General features: G+C 47.1%; 2 protein-coding genes across 3 annotated transcripts; one reads left to right on the forward strand and one right to left on the reverse strand.

Annotated features, from left to right (window-relative positions):
* Positions 1–80: 80 nt before the first annotated feature.
* Positions 81–4347, reverse strand: LOC104583944 (F-box protein At3g07870). Its single transcript, XM_014900741.2, has 3 exons — positions 4252–4347; positions 1043–1999; positions 81–670 (listed from the first exon to the last, which is right to left on the reverse strand). The coding sequence occupies exons 1-3, from the start codon at positions 4345–4347 to the stop codon at positions 518–520; spliced, it is 1206 nt and encodes a 401-aa protein (XP_014756227.2). The 3' UTR covers positions 81–517.
* A 6239-nt stretch (positions 4348–10586) lies between these two features.
* LOC100829907 (O-fucosyltransferase 23) lies at positions 10587–13620 on the forward strand. Of its 2 annotated transcripts, none has more exons than XM_003569999.4 (2): positions 10587–11027; positions 11632–13620. In XM_003569999.4, the coding sequence occupies exon 2, from the start codon at positions 11910–11912 to the stop codon at positions 13233–13235; it is 1326 nt and encodes a 441-aa protein (XP_003570047.1). In that variant the 5' UTR covers positions 10587–11027; positions 11632–11909; the 3' UTR covers positions 13236–13620. The 2 variants fall into 2 exon arrangements, with proteins under 2 accessions (XP_003570047.1, XP_010233876.1); XM_010235574.3 differs by having other exon boundaries at positions 10788–10850.
* Positions 13621–13793: the final 173 nt, after the last annotated feature.

Consider the following 13793-nt stretch of genomic DNA (forward strand, 5'->3'; position numbering starts at 1 on the left):
TGAAGAATACAAGAAGCGTAAGCGTTTCTTTTCTTGAGTTGTAAAGCCTTGGAGTATATTCCCTCCAAACGGATTTTTGTTCTTGCTTGTACGCTAAACATGTTTATAAGCCACCACAAAGAAAATGGCGTGGGATTAAGAAAAAAAAAACAAGTTGGCTATACAAATGTAAAATAGACACACACAAAAAAAGGCAAACAAGAATATTATAGTCCACCGAGATGCCAGATGGAACCAGCCATCGAGTTTGAGCAGAAAAGCTGGACTGCATTCCCAATTTCAGGTTAACGTGAGCATGCTTGGCTGAGATGCAATTTCTGGCTACCGTGAGCATGATTGGCTGGCTGAGAGGCTTCATATATAACCTTCTAAGCACCTGAAAACTCGTAAGTGCTCAACGGCGCTCGGGTCTGGACATAGGCAAACGTTTGATTGTAGTCGCCTGTTGAGAGCTTGGTAAATATTCCCCTGCCACTCTTCTGCTTATTTATCGAAATCAACTTCTGCTTGTCGTTCTTCAGCTTATGCGCATGTAAGATTGTGTTAGCAGGTCTTCGTTCGTCAGGATGTACTCCCCAAGCGCGAAGTCTGGCCTCGTTGGCCGCTGCTCCACCCCATACACGTGGATATCTTGACAGTCACTCCAGCCTTCACTCTCTGCCACCCATACCTGCATAAGAATGTACCGGTGATAAATTAAAACAGGCGGTGAAGAAATTAATACCGCTGCTTCTAACTATAAGATGTTCTAGATTCGTTTTAAATCAAACCTTTTAAACTTTGACTGGGAGTACAAACTCTAAGTTGGTTCTATTTAACTTTATGATGTCGGCCCAGCGCAAAGAAAAAAAACTTTAGCATGTTTGCCTTTAGAATAAAGCTACTACTGAAACATTTTTCATTTTGAAACATAGGTAATTAACACTTCACATACAAGCTCGCATTAGCAATTAATTAATTAGCTGCCGTGTAAGCATGCAGGTTAATTTCAGGAACATCGATCGATCTCTACTATCAACAAAGGGGGGATAAAAATATGTACCTTTGTCAAGCTTTGGTGACCAGTCTCTGTATTCCTCGCATAGATATCGACGGCGATGCCCAGGCGGCCCCCGAGCACCATGGCCAGGCGGAAGCTGTAGCCCATCTCGTCCGGCCCCGGAAGCGGCTTGGTCGTGAAGCATCCCTTCCAGAGGTGAAACGACATGACGCTCCGCCGATCCTCCGTGACCCAGTACGCCGCGCCGCCGACGCTGAGCAGGCCGTTGCCAAGGCTGCAGCTCGATCCTGCCGGCGCCGGCACGTCCCGCCACGACGACGGCGACAGAGGGTCTCCCAAAGTGAACACCTTGACCGCGTCGAATCGCCCATTGCTGCACGGGATATGCAGGATCTTGTACTGCCCGGTGTCCTCGTCGTAGGCGAAGCTGTACGTCTCGTGCCACCGAGGCGACCCGGCAGCTGCAGCTGCAGCTGCCGCAAGAGATGTTGGATCCTGATGCTGACGCGATGGCCCCGGGATCGCGAGCGTGTCGCGGGTGACGGGGTTGACGAGAGTGATGTCCCCGGCAAGGGGGGGCTTGTCGCCGACGGCGTTGTCGTTGTGGCAGAGGCAGAGGATGCCGTTCCGAGTGCCGACCATGCCCATGGCGGCGAGGGGATAGTCTTTGCTGGACCAGACCCGCCTGGGGCCGCCTTGGCCTTGGCTCTGCGTGTCGTCGTGGCCGTCGACGACGTGCGCCGACGAGTGCCACCACGTGTCCCGCCGAGGCTTCCGGGCGCGCACCTGGCCTGCGCGGACGAGTGCGCGGACGAAGACGAGCGGCCTGGCGCGGCTCCGGAGGTTTGTTGGAGTGCGCTCGTCCACGGCGGCGCGCCAGAGCCGGCACACGAGGCGCGCGCGCCGCCGCGCGTTGGGCGGGAGCCGGGCCAGGATCTCCTCCAGGACGTCGGCGTCGACGTCGGGGAGGAAGAAGCCGCCGTGGTCCGTCGCCGGCGGCTCCCGTGTTTTGCGGCGGCGCGGATTGGGGGTATCGTCCATCCTGGTCGATCGATCGATCGGTCTCCAGCGGTTGTATCTATATAGGAGTTTTTTTCATCTTCTTTCTTAATGTCGAGATCTGCTAGCAAACAAATTAATCTTTTTTTTTCGCGAGAAAGCAAACATTAATCAACCGCTTCGTAATCATGGACACGTATTTTTTTAATTAATTAGGGTTTCACATGCATGGGTCCTGAACCAGTCCCTCCGTTCCTAAATCCTTGTCGTGTTTTTAGTGCACCCCTCCGTTTCTAAATACTTGTCGTGGTTTTAATTTGCACTAAAACCACGACAAGTATTTAGGAACAGAAAAAGTACAACGAATTGGAGTTTTATACTTGTTCCAACGAGCTACAAGTGCGGAATTCGTACCCTTCTAATTTTGATTTGTTCTATATGTAAATAAATTGCGAATATGGTCCAAGTAATAAAAACCCAAGTTTCTTTAGGATGCCAATTTCAATAGGATCCTCACGCCTCATTAGCCCATACTGCTCCACAAAGAATACATATGGTTAAAAGGGTAAATCCTAGGCTAATCACACGATAACTCCAAGAATCCAAACGCTCAGTTAATTGATATTTGTAATAATTTGAAAATGAAGGAACAGAGGTGATTTTAAAATAACTTTTTTTTGCATATAAATATTATGTTGTTGTTCTTGACAACAATTAGAGTAAGGGGTGCCAACGCTCGATGGCACAAGTGCGGGTATAAATGTAGGACGTGTACGCCGGTCTTATAGCGAATGTCGCCGTACACTTTGGACAAGTTGACACGTCGATATTTTTTGAATAGGTTCGATTGACCCTGCGGGTGCGACTTAATCCTATGTTAGGAAAGGCTTCGAGGGGGTTGTTAGCCGAGGGTTTGGTCCGAGCGGATCTTCCTAAGACACCTTTAGGCGAGAGGTTCGTCGGGGCTGCCTCGTACTTGGACCGAACGCGTCTTTCCAAGTATCAAGGTTAGGATACCCTCGAAACTCTAACCCAACCCCTTTTCCTTTGAGTCCGGGCCGAACGCGTCTTTCCGGATCTCGAAACTAGAGGTCTTTGCAAGAGGCTCTAGCCCTCTCCCTTTGAGTTTATTCAAGTGAGAGTGAATGATACATGCCCCCATGAGGAGGTATTTATAGCCTAGGGGTCCATGACAAATGACCATGGCTACCCTTGAGGGAGAGAGAAAAGTGGGGGTAAAAGGATAAAAGTAGCTCCTTTGGTCCATAGCTTTTGTGTGCACCATGTGAGAAAGGTAGGGCTTGGTCCATGGTCCACCATGGACCAAGGGCCCCCTCCTCTCACTTTTCTTGCCCCCCACTCTAACTCATTTGACCCTTTGACCATGGCATGAGAGGCTTGACTCGTTGACTAGTCTTCCTCTGCCACGTAGGATTAACCGTGCCACGTAGACGTCTTGACTTGTGCTTGCGATATGCTGACTTGGTCGTCGCCACGTAGAATTTACGGCCCGGCCCATACAAGGGTTTTATTTTACTACAACATATTCCATCTTACTAAATTTTTTTTTATGTAAAACATTTTTATTCTTTTTAGAAAAGAAATTGAAATTATTTTTCGAAATCTAATTATTAGAATAGCGGCGGATAATAAAGATCCACACAAAAGAGTTGCATAGTTAGTAACATCATACTGACATGCATCATTAACCACTGAGATTGTAGAGTGGCTCTTGATTCGGCATTATATTACTCCTACCTTATTCGACATTATATTACTCCTACCTTGTATCATCATAATTGTGGTGTCATACAGTACCAGAGCCCCCGTGCGATGATACGGGCCAACAAAAACATCCATTCAAAATTTTAGCATTTTTATTGTTGTGACACATTTAATCATTCCACACATCACCAAAACCAGAGTCCGGAGGGGAGGCCTGAAGGAAGAAGGCGGTAGATTAGTTGGAGATAGACCTCGGCACGAACAACCCGGCGTCCTGGGCTGGGCCCGGGCCTGAGTTTTCCGCCCGAAAGGTATTAAAATGAGTATTTTCGGAAAAATAGATATAACAATCATTTTTTTTCTTCTGAAAATGATTATTTTAACGCCAAAATGTCCTTTATCCGGGTTTCCGGCCAGGCCTGGCCCGGGCTTGAGGTTTTCCCGTCGGACTTTATGAAACCTGGCCCGGTTCAGGGTTTGCCCGGGTATAGTTGGAGAGGATTGAAGCGCTGGTGGTCGTCGCCGACCCAAGCGAGACGCTCCAGCAGTGCGCGCTTCTCCTTGGGGTACAGCCTCTTGTTGATGTTAGCCTCCCTAAGGTACCCCTCCGGCATGGCCAGCATGGCGGTCCGGGTGCGGTCTTAGGGGGCCAATGGTCCATTCATGCCTGGAGGTGCGAATCAACCATTTGACATTTCAGTGCCTAGTTTTCGTAATTGACCAATTTGTTAACATACCACTGAATCACTTTTTATTAACATAATGACAATGAGCCCTTATTGGAGCTAATGCTACGAAATCCGTTGCTCTTTTTTTATACCAACAATTAAGAAACTTTTTCCCTTACTTGCTGCATCAAAAACCGAGTCACAAGCTTCTGATGAAAAACTAGCGGTTCTATTTTTTATACCCAGTGACCAGGTTAAATGATCTTAGTTGTCATGTTTGTTTATCACTATTCAATTGTTATAGCTTTTACAGCTAGTACTGACTAAGTTATTTGATCCTTATTATCAGGTTATCACTACTTAGTTGCCATAGTTTTTATACCTAGTGACCAGATTATTTAAGCTGAAAAGGTCGACCACATTCCCAATTTCAGGTTGACGTGAACATGCTTGGCTGAGAGGCAATTTCAGGTTAATGTGAGCATGCTTGGCTGAGAGGCTTCGGATATCTTTCCTATTTATAAGTTTGGAGTTGGTGGTCGTCAATTCACTTTTTTCTAACACTTCTCTTGTCACCGCTGACAAGTAAATTGTACAACCTCATGAGTTAAAATTTCAAGTCATAATCTTCCCTTACATAGTATCTATTATTGTCTTTCCTCTCTAATCTCCATGAATTTGGGTTCAGAATTCAAATTCAGCAAAGGCTGTCATCAGACTTAACAGCATCGGTTAATAAGCTGACTATCATGTTGTGTTCAGTTTTAATTTTTTTTCTTGATGATTTCTTAGCAAATCACGTGCACAAAACTACTAACCTTCTAAACACCCGAAAACTTGTAAGTGCTCAACGGCGCTCGGGTCTCGACATAGGCAAACGTTTGATTAGAGCCGCCTGTAGAGAGCTTGGTAACTATTCCAGTGCCACTCTCCTGCTTATTTATCGAAATCAACTTCTGCTTGTCGTTCTTCAGCTTATGCACATGTAATATTGAACTTTCTGTTAGGTACTCTTTGTTTGTCAGGATGTACTCCCCAAGCGCGAAGTCTGGCTTCGTTGGGCGCTGCTCCACTCCATACACGTGGATATCTTGACGGTCACTCCAGCCTTCGCTCTCTGCGACCCATACCTGCATGCATGACCAAATCCAACATAAGAATGTGGTCCTAGTAATAAATTAAAACAGGTGGTGAAGAAATTATTACCGCTGGTTCTAAGTATAAGATGTTCTGGATGTTTTAAGTCAGAATTTTAAACTTTGACTAGATTTATATCTACCAACATACAAAACTCTAAATTGGTTTTATTTAACTTATAGGATGTTTGTCCAGCGCAAAGAAAAAACTCTAAGATGTTTGTCCAGTAGAACATTTTACATTTTGAAACGTAGGTAACTTACACTTTACATGAAAAATTTAGGATGCAAGCATGCAGGTTAATTTCAAGAACATCGATCTGTACTACCAACAAATATATATATGCATACCTTTGTCAAGCTTTGGTGACCGGTCTCTGTATTCCTCGCATAGATATCGACGGCAATGCCCAGCCGTCCCCCGAGCACCATGGCCAGGCGGAAGCTGTAGCCCAGCTCGTCCGCGCCCGGTAGCGGCTTGGTCGTGAAGCATTCCTTCCAGAGGTGAAACGACATGACGTTCCGCCGATCCTTCGTGACCCAGTACGCCGCGCCGCCGACGCTGAGCAGGCCGTTGCCAAGGCTGCAGCTCGATCCTGCCGGCGCCGGCACATCCCGCCACGACGACGGCGACAACGGATCTCCCAGGGAGAACACTTTCACCGCGTCGAAACGCCCGTTGCTGCTGCCGCGGCCGTCGTCATAGCACGGGATGTGCAGGATCTTGTACTGCCCGGTGTCCTCGTCGTAGGCGAAGCTGTATGTCTCGTGCCACCGCCGTCTTGTCGTCGTCGACCGGCCGGCAGCTGCTGCTGCAGGAGACACTGAATCCTGCTTCTGCGGATGATGCAATGGCCCCGGGATCGCGAGCGTGTCGCGGGTTACGGGGTTGACGAGAGTGATGTCCCCAGCAAAGGGGGGCTTGTCGTCGCTGCCGCCGGCATTGGCGTTGCCGTTGTTGCAGAGGCAGAGGATGCCGTTGCGGGTGCCGACCATGCCGATCGCGGCGCGGGAATAGTCGTTGCTGTTGGACCAGACAATCTTAGGGCTGGGGCTGCCTTGGCCTTGGCCTTGGCTTTCTTCCGCGTGGTCGTCGTAGATGGCGTACGCGGACGAGTGCCACCACGCGTCCCGCCGCTTCGTCTGGGCAAGCTGCTGGGCGACGAAGACGAGCGGCCTGGCGCGGCTACCAAGGCTCGTGGCCGTGCGCTCGTCCACGGCGGCGCGCCACAGCCGGCACACGAGGCGCGCGCGCCGCCGCGCGTTGGGCGGGAGCCGGGCCAGGATCTCCGCCACGACGTCGGCGTCGACGTCGGGGAGGATGAAGGAGCCGACGTGGCCCGGCGGCGGCGGCGGCATCGGCTCCTCTGTTTTGCGGCGGCGCGGATTGGGGGTATCGTCCATCCTGGTCGATCGATCGATCTCCGGCGATTGTATCTATGGGATTTTATTTTTTTCTGTCGAGATCTCCTAGCTAGCAAACCAATTTAACCGCTTCGTATTATGTTCGCGTGCATGGGTTCTGAACACGGCTGCAGTCCATTTCACATTTTTTGAAAGATATTTTTTCGCTACTGACAATTTAATGTGAAAGATATTTTTTCGCTACTGACAATTCACTGATGTTACAATTACAACTCTAATAAAGTAAAAGAGAACCAAATTAAATTAAGGTAACATGACAATGATTTTCAGGATATTGCATTTGATAAGTCACTTGGAGCCGCTAAGATCTTAAAAGTAGAACTGACGTTCCTTCAACTGTGATATGACCCCCATAATCCATCCATGCCTAGTGTACCCAATTAATTCTATAAAAGTTATGTACAGTGCGCCCAATTAACTCTATAGAAGTTATGTACATGAAGGGGGCAAAATTTTATAAGTAATTTCATATAACAAAAATAAAATATATCAAGGAACAAAAGAGACTGCACCAAAGGTTCTTTAGGTATCACGGTCTCAAAGGCTGGCTTGAAGAAATATTTATCACGAGTCAGCCTCTGAAGAGCACTTGATACCTGTCCCTGTAAAGGGCACCTTTATTGCTAGCTTCTCCATGGATTACTAATCTGTCCGTGTGCGTGCGCCATTATCATTGTCATAATGGCCAGCTGGGTCAGCTCTGGTGTCATCAATGAAATTATCACCATCTGCAGTTGTAACATCTTCTTGGTTATCCTCTGAGCCGGCTCCTGGATCTCCCTCTCCCCATCATCCTGCTCCTCACCCACACCGCCTTTCCCACCAGATCAGGACGATCTACTCTCCCACTCCACCACCCTATCCTGCTTCCTCCTCTTCTTCTCATTCTTCTCCTTGCCGCCACCCCTCGGGAGGTTCTTGAGGCTTGAGGACCATTGGCGGCATGGTCCTCCCGGCCCACATCCGCCAGCCCCGCCGCCTCCTCGCCCCAGTCCTCTAGCTCGTCGCCGAGAACACCACCGCCGCCACCTTTGCCGCCCTTCTTCAGAAGGCGCTTCCGAGGCCTGGAAGAGGAACCGGCCCCGTCGTCGCCATGCACGGGGGTCGGCGAGCGGTCGCGGTTCCAGCCGCCGCTGTCTACGTCGCCGAGATCGTCCTCGAGGTTGTCGTAGGGCTGCGCCTGTGGCTCCGGTGAGAGGTCCCGCACGCATGAGGAGGAATTGCAGGCAGCGGTGTGTAGGGCTAGGGCAGAGCGAGTAGGTACTTTACGCGGCTCCTGGTCGTGCTCGTCGAGGAGGAGGTCGAGCGCGTCGTCCTCCTCGTCGGGGGAGAGGGCCCCTAGGGCTTCTTCGTCGTCCAAAGCCATGCTCGAGGAGGCGAGCGACGCCTTTGCCCCCTGTCGCCCGCAACAAAAGCAGCAGCAGCATCCATAACGGCCGCGGGCTTCTCCCCCTCCTCCTCCACCGCAGGATGCTCCATCCTCGAGGGGATCTCCGTCCGCAGCGTCGCGGTGGCGCTGGCCCGTGTACGCAAGCATGAGCGACGGGCTGCGTTTGTCTGAATTAGGATAGGGTGGATTGGACCGGCGATGGCGGTGATTTGGCTCATGATCGCAGGTGGTCGGTCAGGGAATGACTCGGACGAGGATAAACGGTTCGACAAAGGTGAAAGAGAGCGATCGAGCCAGCATGCGGGGGTTTGACGAGAAAAGCTTGACAGACGACGAAAACACGTGGTGAAGGGAACGGTTCGTACTTTTTATATTGGTATAGATACTCCAAGTTTACTCCTACCTTATATTCAGCGTAACCGTAATCATGGTACATTACCGTACATATATAGGTGTGCCTATATATGCCTATGGATATACCTGGACAGTTAGGTTATGTTCAACGTTTATGGCAATGGATATACTCGATGGGTCGTCCCGTTATTCATCTGTAGGTTATGTATATACTTCCTCCATTCCTTAAAATATGTTATATTAGCTTTCGTTAAGACAAGGTTTTGACCACAAATTACTATGTTAAGGTGTGGTTTGTATGACATGAAACCACAAGTATTATGAAGTACTTTTGATAACGAATCTAACGGTACAAGTATTATGTCCTATTTTATTTTGAGAAGGCCGACGGACGGCGGCTAGACGGAGGAGGAGGCCGACGGGCGGATGTCAGATCCGCTGCTCAGCCTTGGCGCCAGCGCAACCTTCCTCTACACCCACGGTAGAGAGAGCGGCTTCCTCGGTGGGTGGGCTGCAAGGGGGTGCGCAGGTGGTTGGCGGAGGCCGAGAAGGGGTCCGACGGCTGGCGGCGGCGGCGGTGGTGGGAGAGCAGGGGAAGCGAGCAACGGCCATGGCGGCTTTGCTCGGAGGCAGGCACGCCCCACGCATCGGGCTTGTGGGGCTTGGGCTTACTCGTTTGAAAAAAGAACCGCAAATAAGACGAGAGGGAGAGAAAATAACGGGCAATGACATATTGGTTGTAATTTTAACGAAGTTGACTTACGGAGGCCAACCATCACCAGCAACTCCAATTTAACGGTTAGTATATATAGGTGGTGTCATTTTCGAAGGATCTCATACGTGAAAGTATCATGTTGTATTGTACCGGGGCCAGCCTAATAATAATAATAATAATAATGGCCATTTTAGCACAACACACATGTTCTAACTCACTACAAGGGAAAACAAGACATGCTTAAAAGATCAAATCAATATTCGGGTTTGTTAGATCTAAGTCGCCTGATTTTTATTTAGGGATAAGTAGATTGTTCAGCCGTTGGATCTATATCGTGTTTTAAGATTCAGAGCGAACTTTGGAGAAAATGGAGTAGGGATGACATCCAGATAATGATCCAACGCCTTTTATACTATCAACTCAGATTTAAATCTTTTGTTTAGAAACTTGATGTCTGAGATATAAACACACCCATAGATATTTGGCATAATAAACAGACTTTTCTGAACATAAACATTGTTACATTAGCAACGGTACAAGAATTATCAAATAATACATCTATTGCAATTTTTTCTTAGGTATAAAGCCACAAATACAAATATGCATGAGTTAATTATAGTAGCAACTCCGCTGCTAATTTTTATGAAATGATTTCGTACAGGAGAAGAAAAATGGTAATAATTTATGCAAAGGGATACACTAAACAATATATAAATGAAACATCACCCACTTAATTTTTTTTGGAAAAATATTTTTGTCATCAATCAGAGTAGTCATCGCCATCGTACGTGATATTTAAAATTAGCTTGCTTATCATAAACACAGATAAAAATCCAAAGGCACGAATAAATGAACATCTAACAATGATGTATTAACTTGTGCTAGAACTAATCTGAATAACAAACAATTTATATACAATAATTGCGACATCTCATGCAGGTTTGTACATTTTGCATCAATGTATTCTTAAATGTGTGGTAACTACTGTAATACAATTTCTGATTGGTGCTTGTGTGAGACGCGATTAGAAAAATGTCGAAGTTAAATTCGAAGAAATCAGTATGTGTATCAAATAGTCATTCATAACCGATTTTGTCAACTCTATCGCTATTATAGTTTGCAGATTGCATTTTCCTGAAAGCTATGCAGCTATCTACCACCACGAGACTCTTCTTTTTTCTTTCCTCGGCAACCTCCGTCGGCCCTGGCCCATCTCGCTGCCGAGCGCCCCAACCCCGTCGCTCCGTGGTTCGTCTTCCTCCTCGAGCGAGCGCCGCCACCCCTCCCTCCCCGTCCCGATGCCGAGCGCCCCAGCTCCGTAGCTCGTCTCCCTCCTCGAGCTAGCGCCGCCACCCCTCCCTCCCCATCCCACTGCCGAGCGCCCCAGCGCCCCCGCTCCGTCGCTCGTCTTCCTCCTCGCGCAAGCGCCCGCCACCAGGTTGATCTCTCGGATTCTCTCGTTCCCGGCCGTTTCTCCTCCCATCACCTCACGAATGAATTACGCCCTTTAGCCCCCCGTTTCATCTCCTTAATCACCCCCAATTCGTAACTGAGGCAAAAATCAAGGTAGCCCTACCTTGCCCTACCGGGTCCTCCGCCCGTGATTCTAAACCAAGTAAGGATGACTGTCTTCGGCTAGCCAGCTGCTGTAGATATGTGCATCCCGGATCCAGTTTCTGAGTAGTTGATTAGCGAGCATGAGTTTTTTTCATTTGCATTCATTTAGTGAAGTTCCACTTTTTCAGACTAAGCAAGTGACTTCCATAGGAAAATGATGATTGGAACTTGGACATAAAAAAAGCTGCTAGCTTGTGATTGTTAACTTGGGATAGTGAGCACGTATGAGTAGAACTTTGTTGTGTACACTTGCTTTACTATTGGGGATTTTTTAGCGGTGGATGTTTTCATGCCTAACTTTTACTCATATGCCCACAACCGCTATGAACCATATGACTCTAGGTGCATTGACACCGGGTATCTTATGAGAACTTAATGTGCATGTTGTTATATGTGAATCTTTTTTTATAAAAAAAATCTTCCTCTATGTTATGGTTAATTTATTAATCTTTTATTGTTATAAGATAGTTCGCCTAATGAAGGAATACAGTGAAAAAATTGTTCTTTATGTTGCCACTTTGTATATATTTTTAATTGAATAAAGCTCGGCAGTATAATAACCTTGAACTGTGTCTTTGTTTTTCATTTCATTCCATTTGCAGCCTCTCTGGTCGAGCATATACTAAATTGTTAACAGAAGTGTTCAGGAAGCTTATATCAGTAGCTGAATGACCAGAGATTGAAACCTGAATTATTCAGTGCCCCGGAAGAACTTGGTGTGTTTGGTTATTTGTTGTATTAAATAGCAGCACAGTTTGTACTTAAACAACAGCCCAGTGAAATGTTGGTCATGTGCCACTGGCATTGGCAGTGAGATAATCTGCACCGTTGGATGATAAAAATGAACTTGTAGATGGGAAGGAATTAAACAACTGTTTCAATGAATATCCTACAAGACCTTAAGCATCTCAAGCACATTAGCTTGCCGACGAGGCCTGTCATTTGCAAATGCCTTATCATAGTCATTGGCCTTATTGTTCTGAGAGCAATTGTCTCCCCTTTTCTTGCCATTAACTCGTCTGAGAAGAGTTTTTATGAGTCAGCAACCCTTGACTTGTTCCCTGGAGTTCGGAAAGACAAATTTGTTGAGGTCCCACAGATAATATGGGGATTGAACAATCAGAAGATTGCATTTGCCAGAGCCTGCTTGACAGCGAAATACCTGAACAGGTCCCTGCTCATGCCAAGTCTTAGTGCTTCGCTTTTCTATAAAGAGGTTGACTTGCTGCAGCCTATAACTTTTGACAAAGTGTTTGACTTTAACAAGTTCAATGCCCGTTGTCATGGGTTTGCAAGGCTAGCTCGGTATTCAGAAGTTTCGAACCACACCGAGCCTTTCATACTCCAAAAGGGAAGTGGTAGGAGGTGGACAGTAGAGAGAGACTTGGATCAACTGCAACAATCCAGATTGGGCGTGGTCGATGGCTCTGAAGTAATTCATATCACCGGGAAACATCCGTTTCTGTGGCCTGACCATTGGCCAGTCAAAGACTATGCCAGAATCTTTGAGTGCCTTGCCTTAGCCCCTGAGGTAGAAACTGAAGTAGTCAAGGTAATATCCAAGATTAGGGAGGCAGGGAGAAAAGCAAGACATGAGGCTGCCATCTCTCATAATAAGAACAAGATGGATGGTTTGACGGATCTGCCTGTGCAGTATATCGCTGTTCACATGAGAATAGAGAAAGATTGGATGATCCATTGCAAGAAGTGGGAGCAGCGGTCCAATTTAAATGAAATCTGTAGCAGTAAAGGAGAGATAATCCATAAGGTATCACAGATCACTGATCTACGCCGGCCAGTTGTAGTTTATCTTGCAGTTGCCGACGGCCTTCTAGAAGATGATTCGGTAACCAGCGGTTGGAGAGTGGGTATGATTGCTTATGAGAAAAAGAAACTTGGAGTTACTACCATCTACGATAGGCAGCCTTATCTTATAAAATCTGCCATTGACTTCGAGGTATGTGCAAGAGCGGATGTGTTTGTTGGCAATAGCTTCTCGACATTTTCCAACCTTGTAGTGTTGTCTAGAACAGAGAAGTTATATAAGCTGGGGAAGGCAAGCTCATGCGGTGAGAATGTTGGCCTGTCGTCCTATGCATACAATGTCATTGGAGATGATGGCGGCCCACAGCGATGGATGACAGATATGTCGGATATAAGCCTTCAGCGCATAAGTTATGGAACGAATAACATCTCCTGCCACTGACTTTTACACATACCATCTGACTGAAACACAATCACACACAGGGAGGTAGTTTTCGGCTGAACCTTGTAGAAACGAGCAGGCGCAAGATCTCGATGGTACTTCCAAGCTAGAATCTGTGTATTCACGGGGGCATCCCACTCTTCTGAAATGACTCTGGCCAAGAATTGCCTGTATACTTTGTGAGTGTGTACAAAAGTTGTTTCCGGAACAGCATTGTATTCGACAATTTTTAGTCTTCTAGTTTCCAGAGCTAAATGCTGTGTGATGATACTTTGTTTTGTTTCTATGGATTACTTAGAGCAGCTTGCTTGACATTGTCGAACACTCTGTACGGCGGCATGACTTCACTTGAAACATTTCTAAATTTCTTTGAAGTTTAGCTGCTCCTTTGCACTGTTCCTACATAAGGCAACTCTTGATTCTTTAGCGCTTTGTAGTTCCTTCGAAAAGACTCTTCTTTGAATGTGTTCTGTCTCGACAAAACAAAAACAGCAATCCATACCCCATACAGCATATATGAACATTTGTGAGACAAAAAAAAGCTCCTGGGCTAACAAC

The sequence above is a fragment of the Brachypodium distachyon genome, chromosome 3 (genome assembly GCF_000005505.3).
Source record: "Brachypodium distachyon strain Bd21 chromosome 3, Brachypodium_distachyon_v3.0, whole genome shotgun sequence".
Taxonomy (NCBI): domain Eukaryota; kingdom Viridiplantae; phylum Streptophyta; class Magnoliopsida; order Poales; family Poaceae; genus Brachypodium; species Brachypodium distachyon.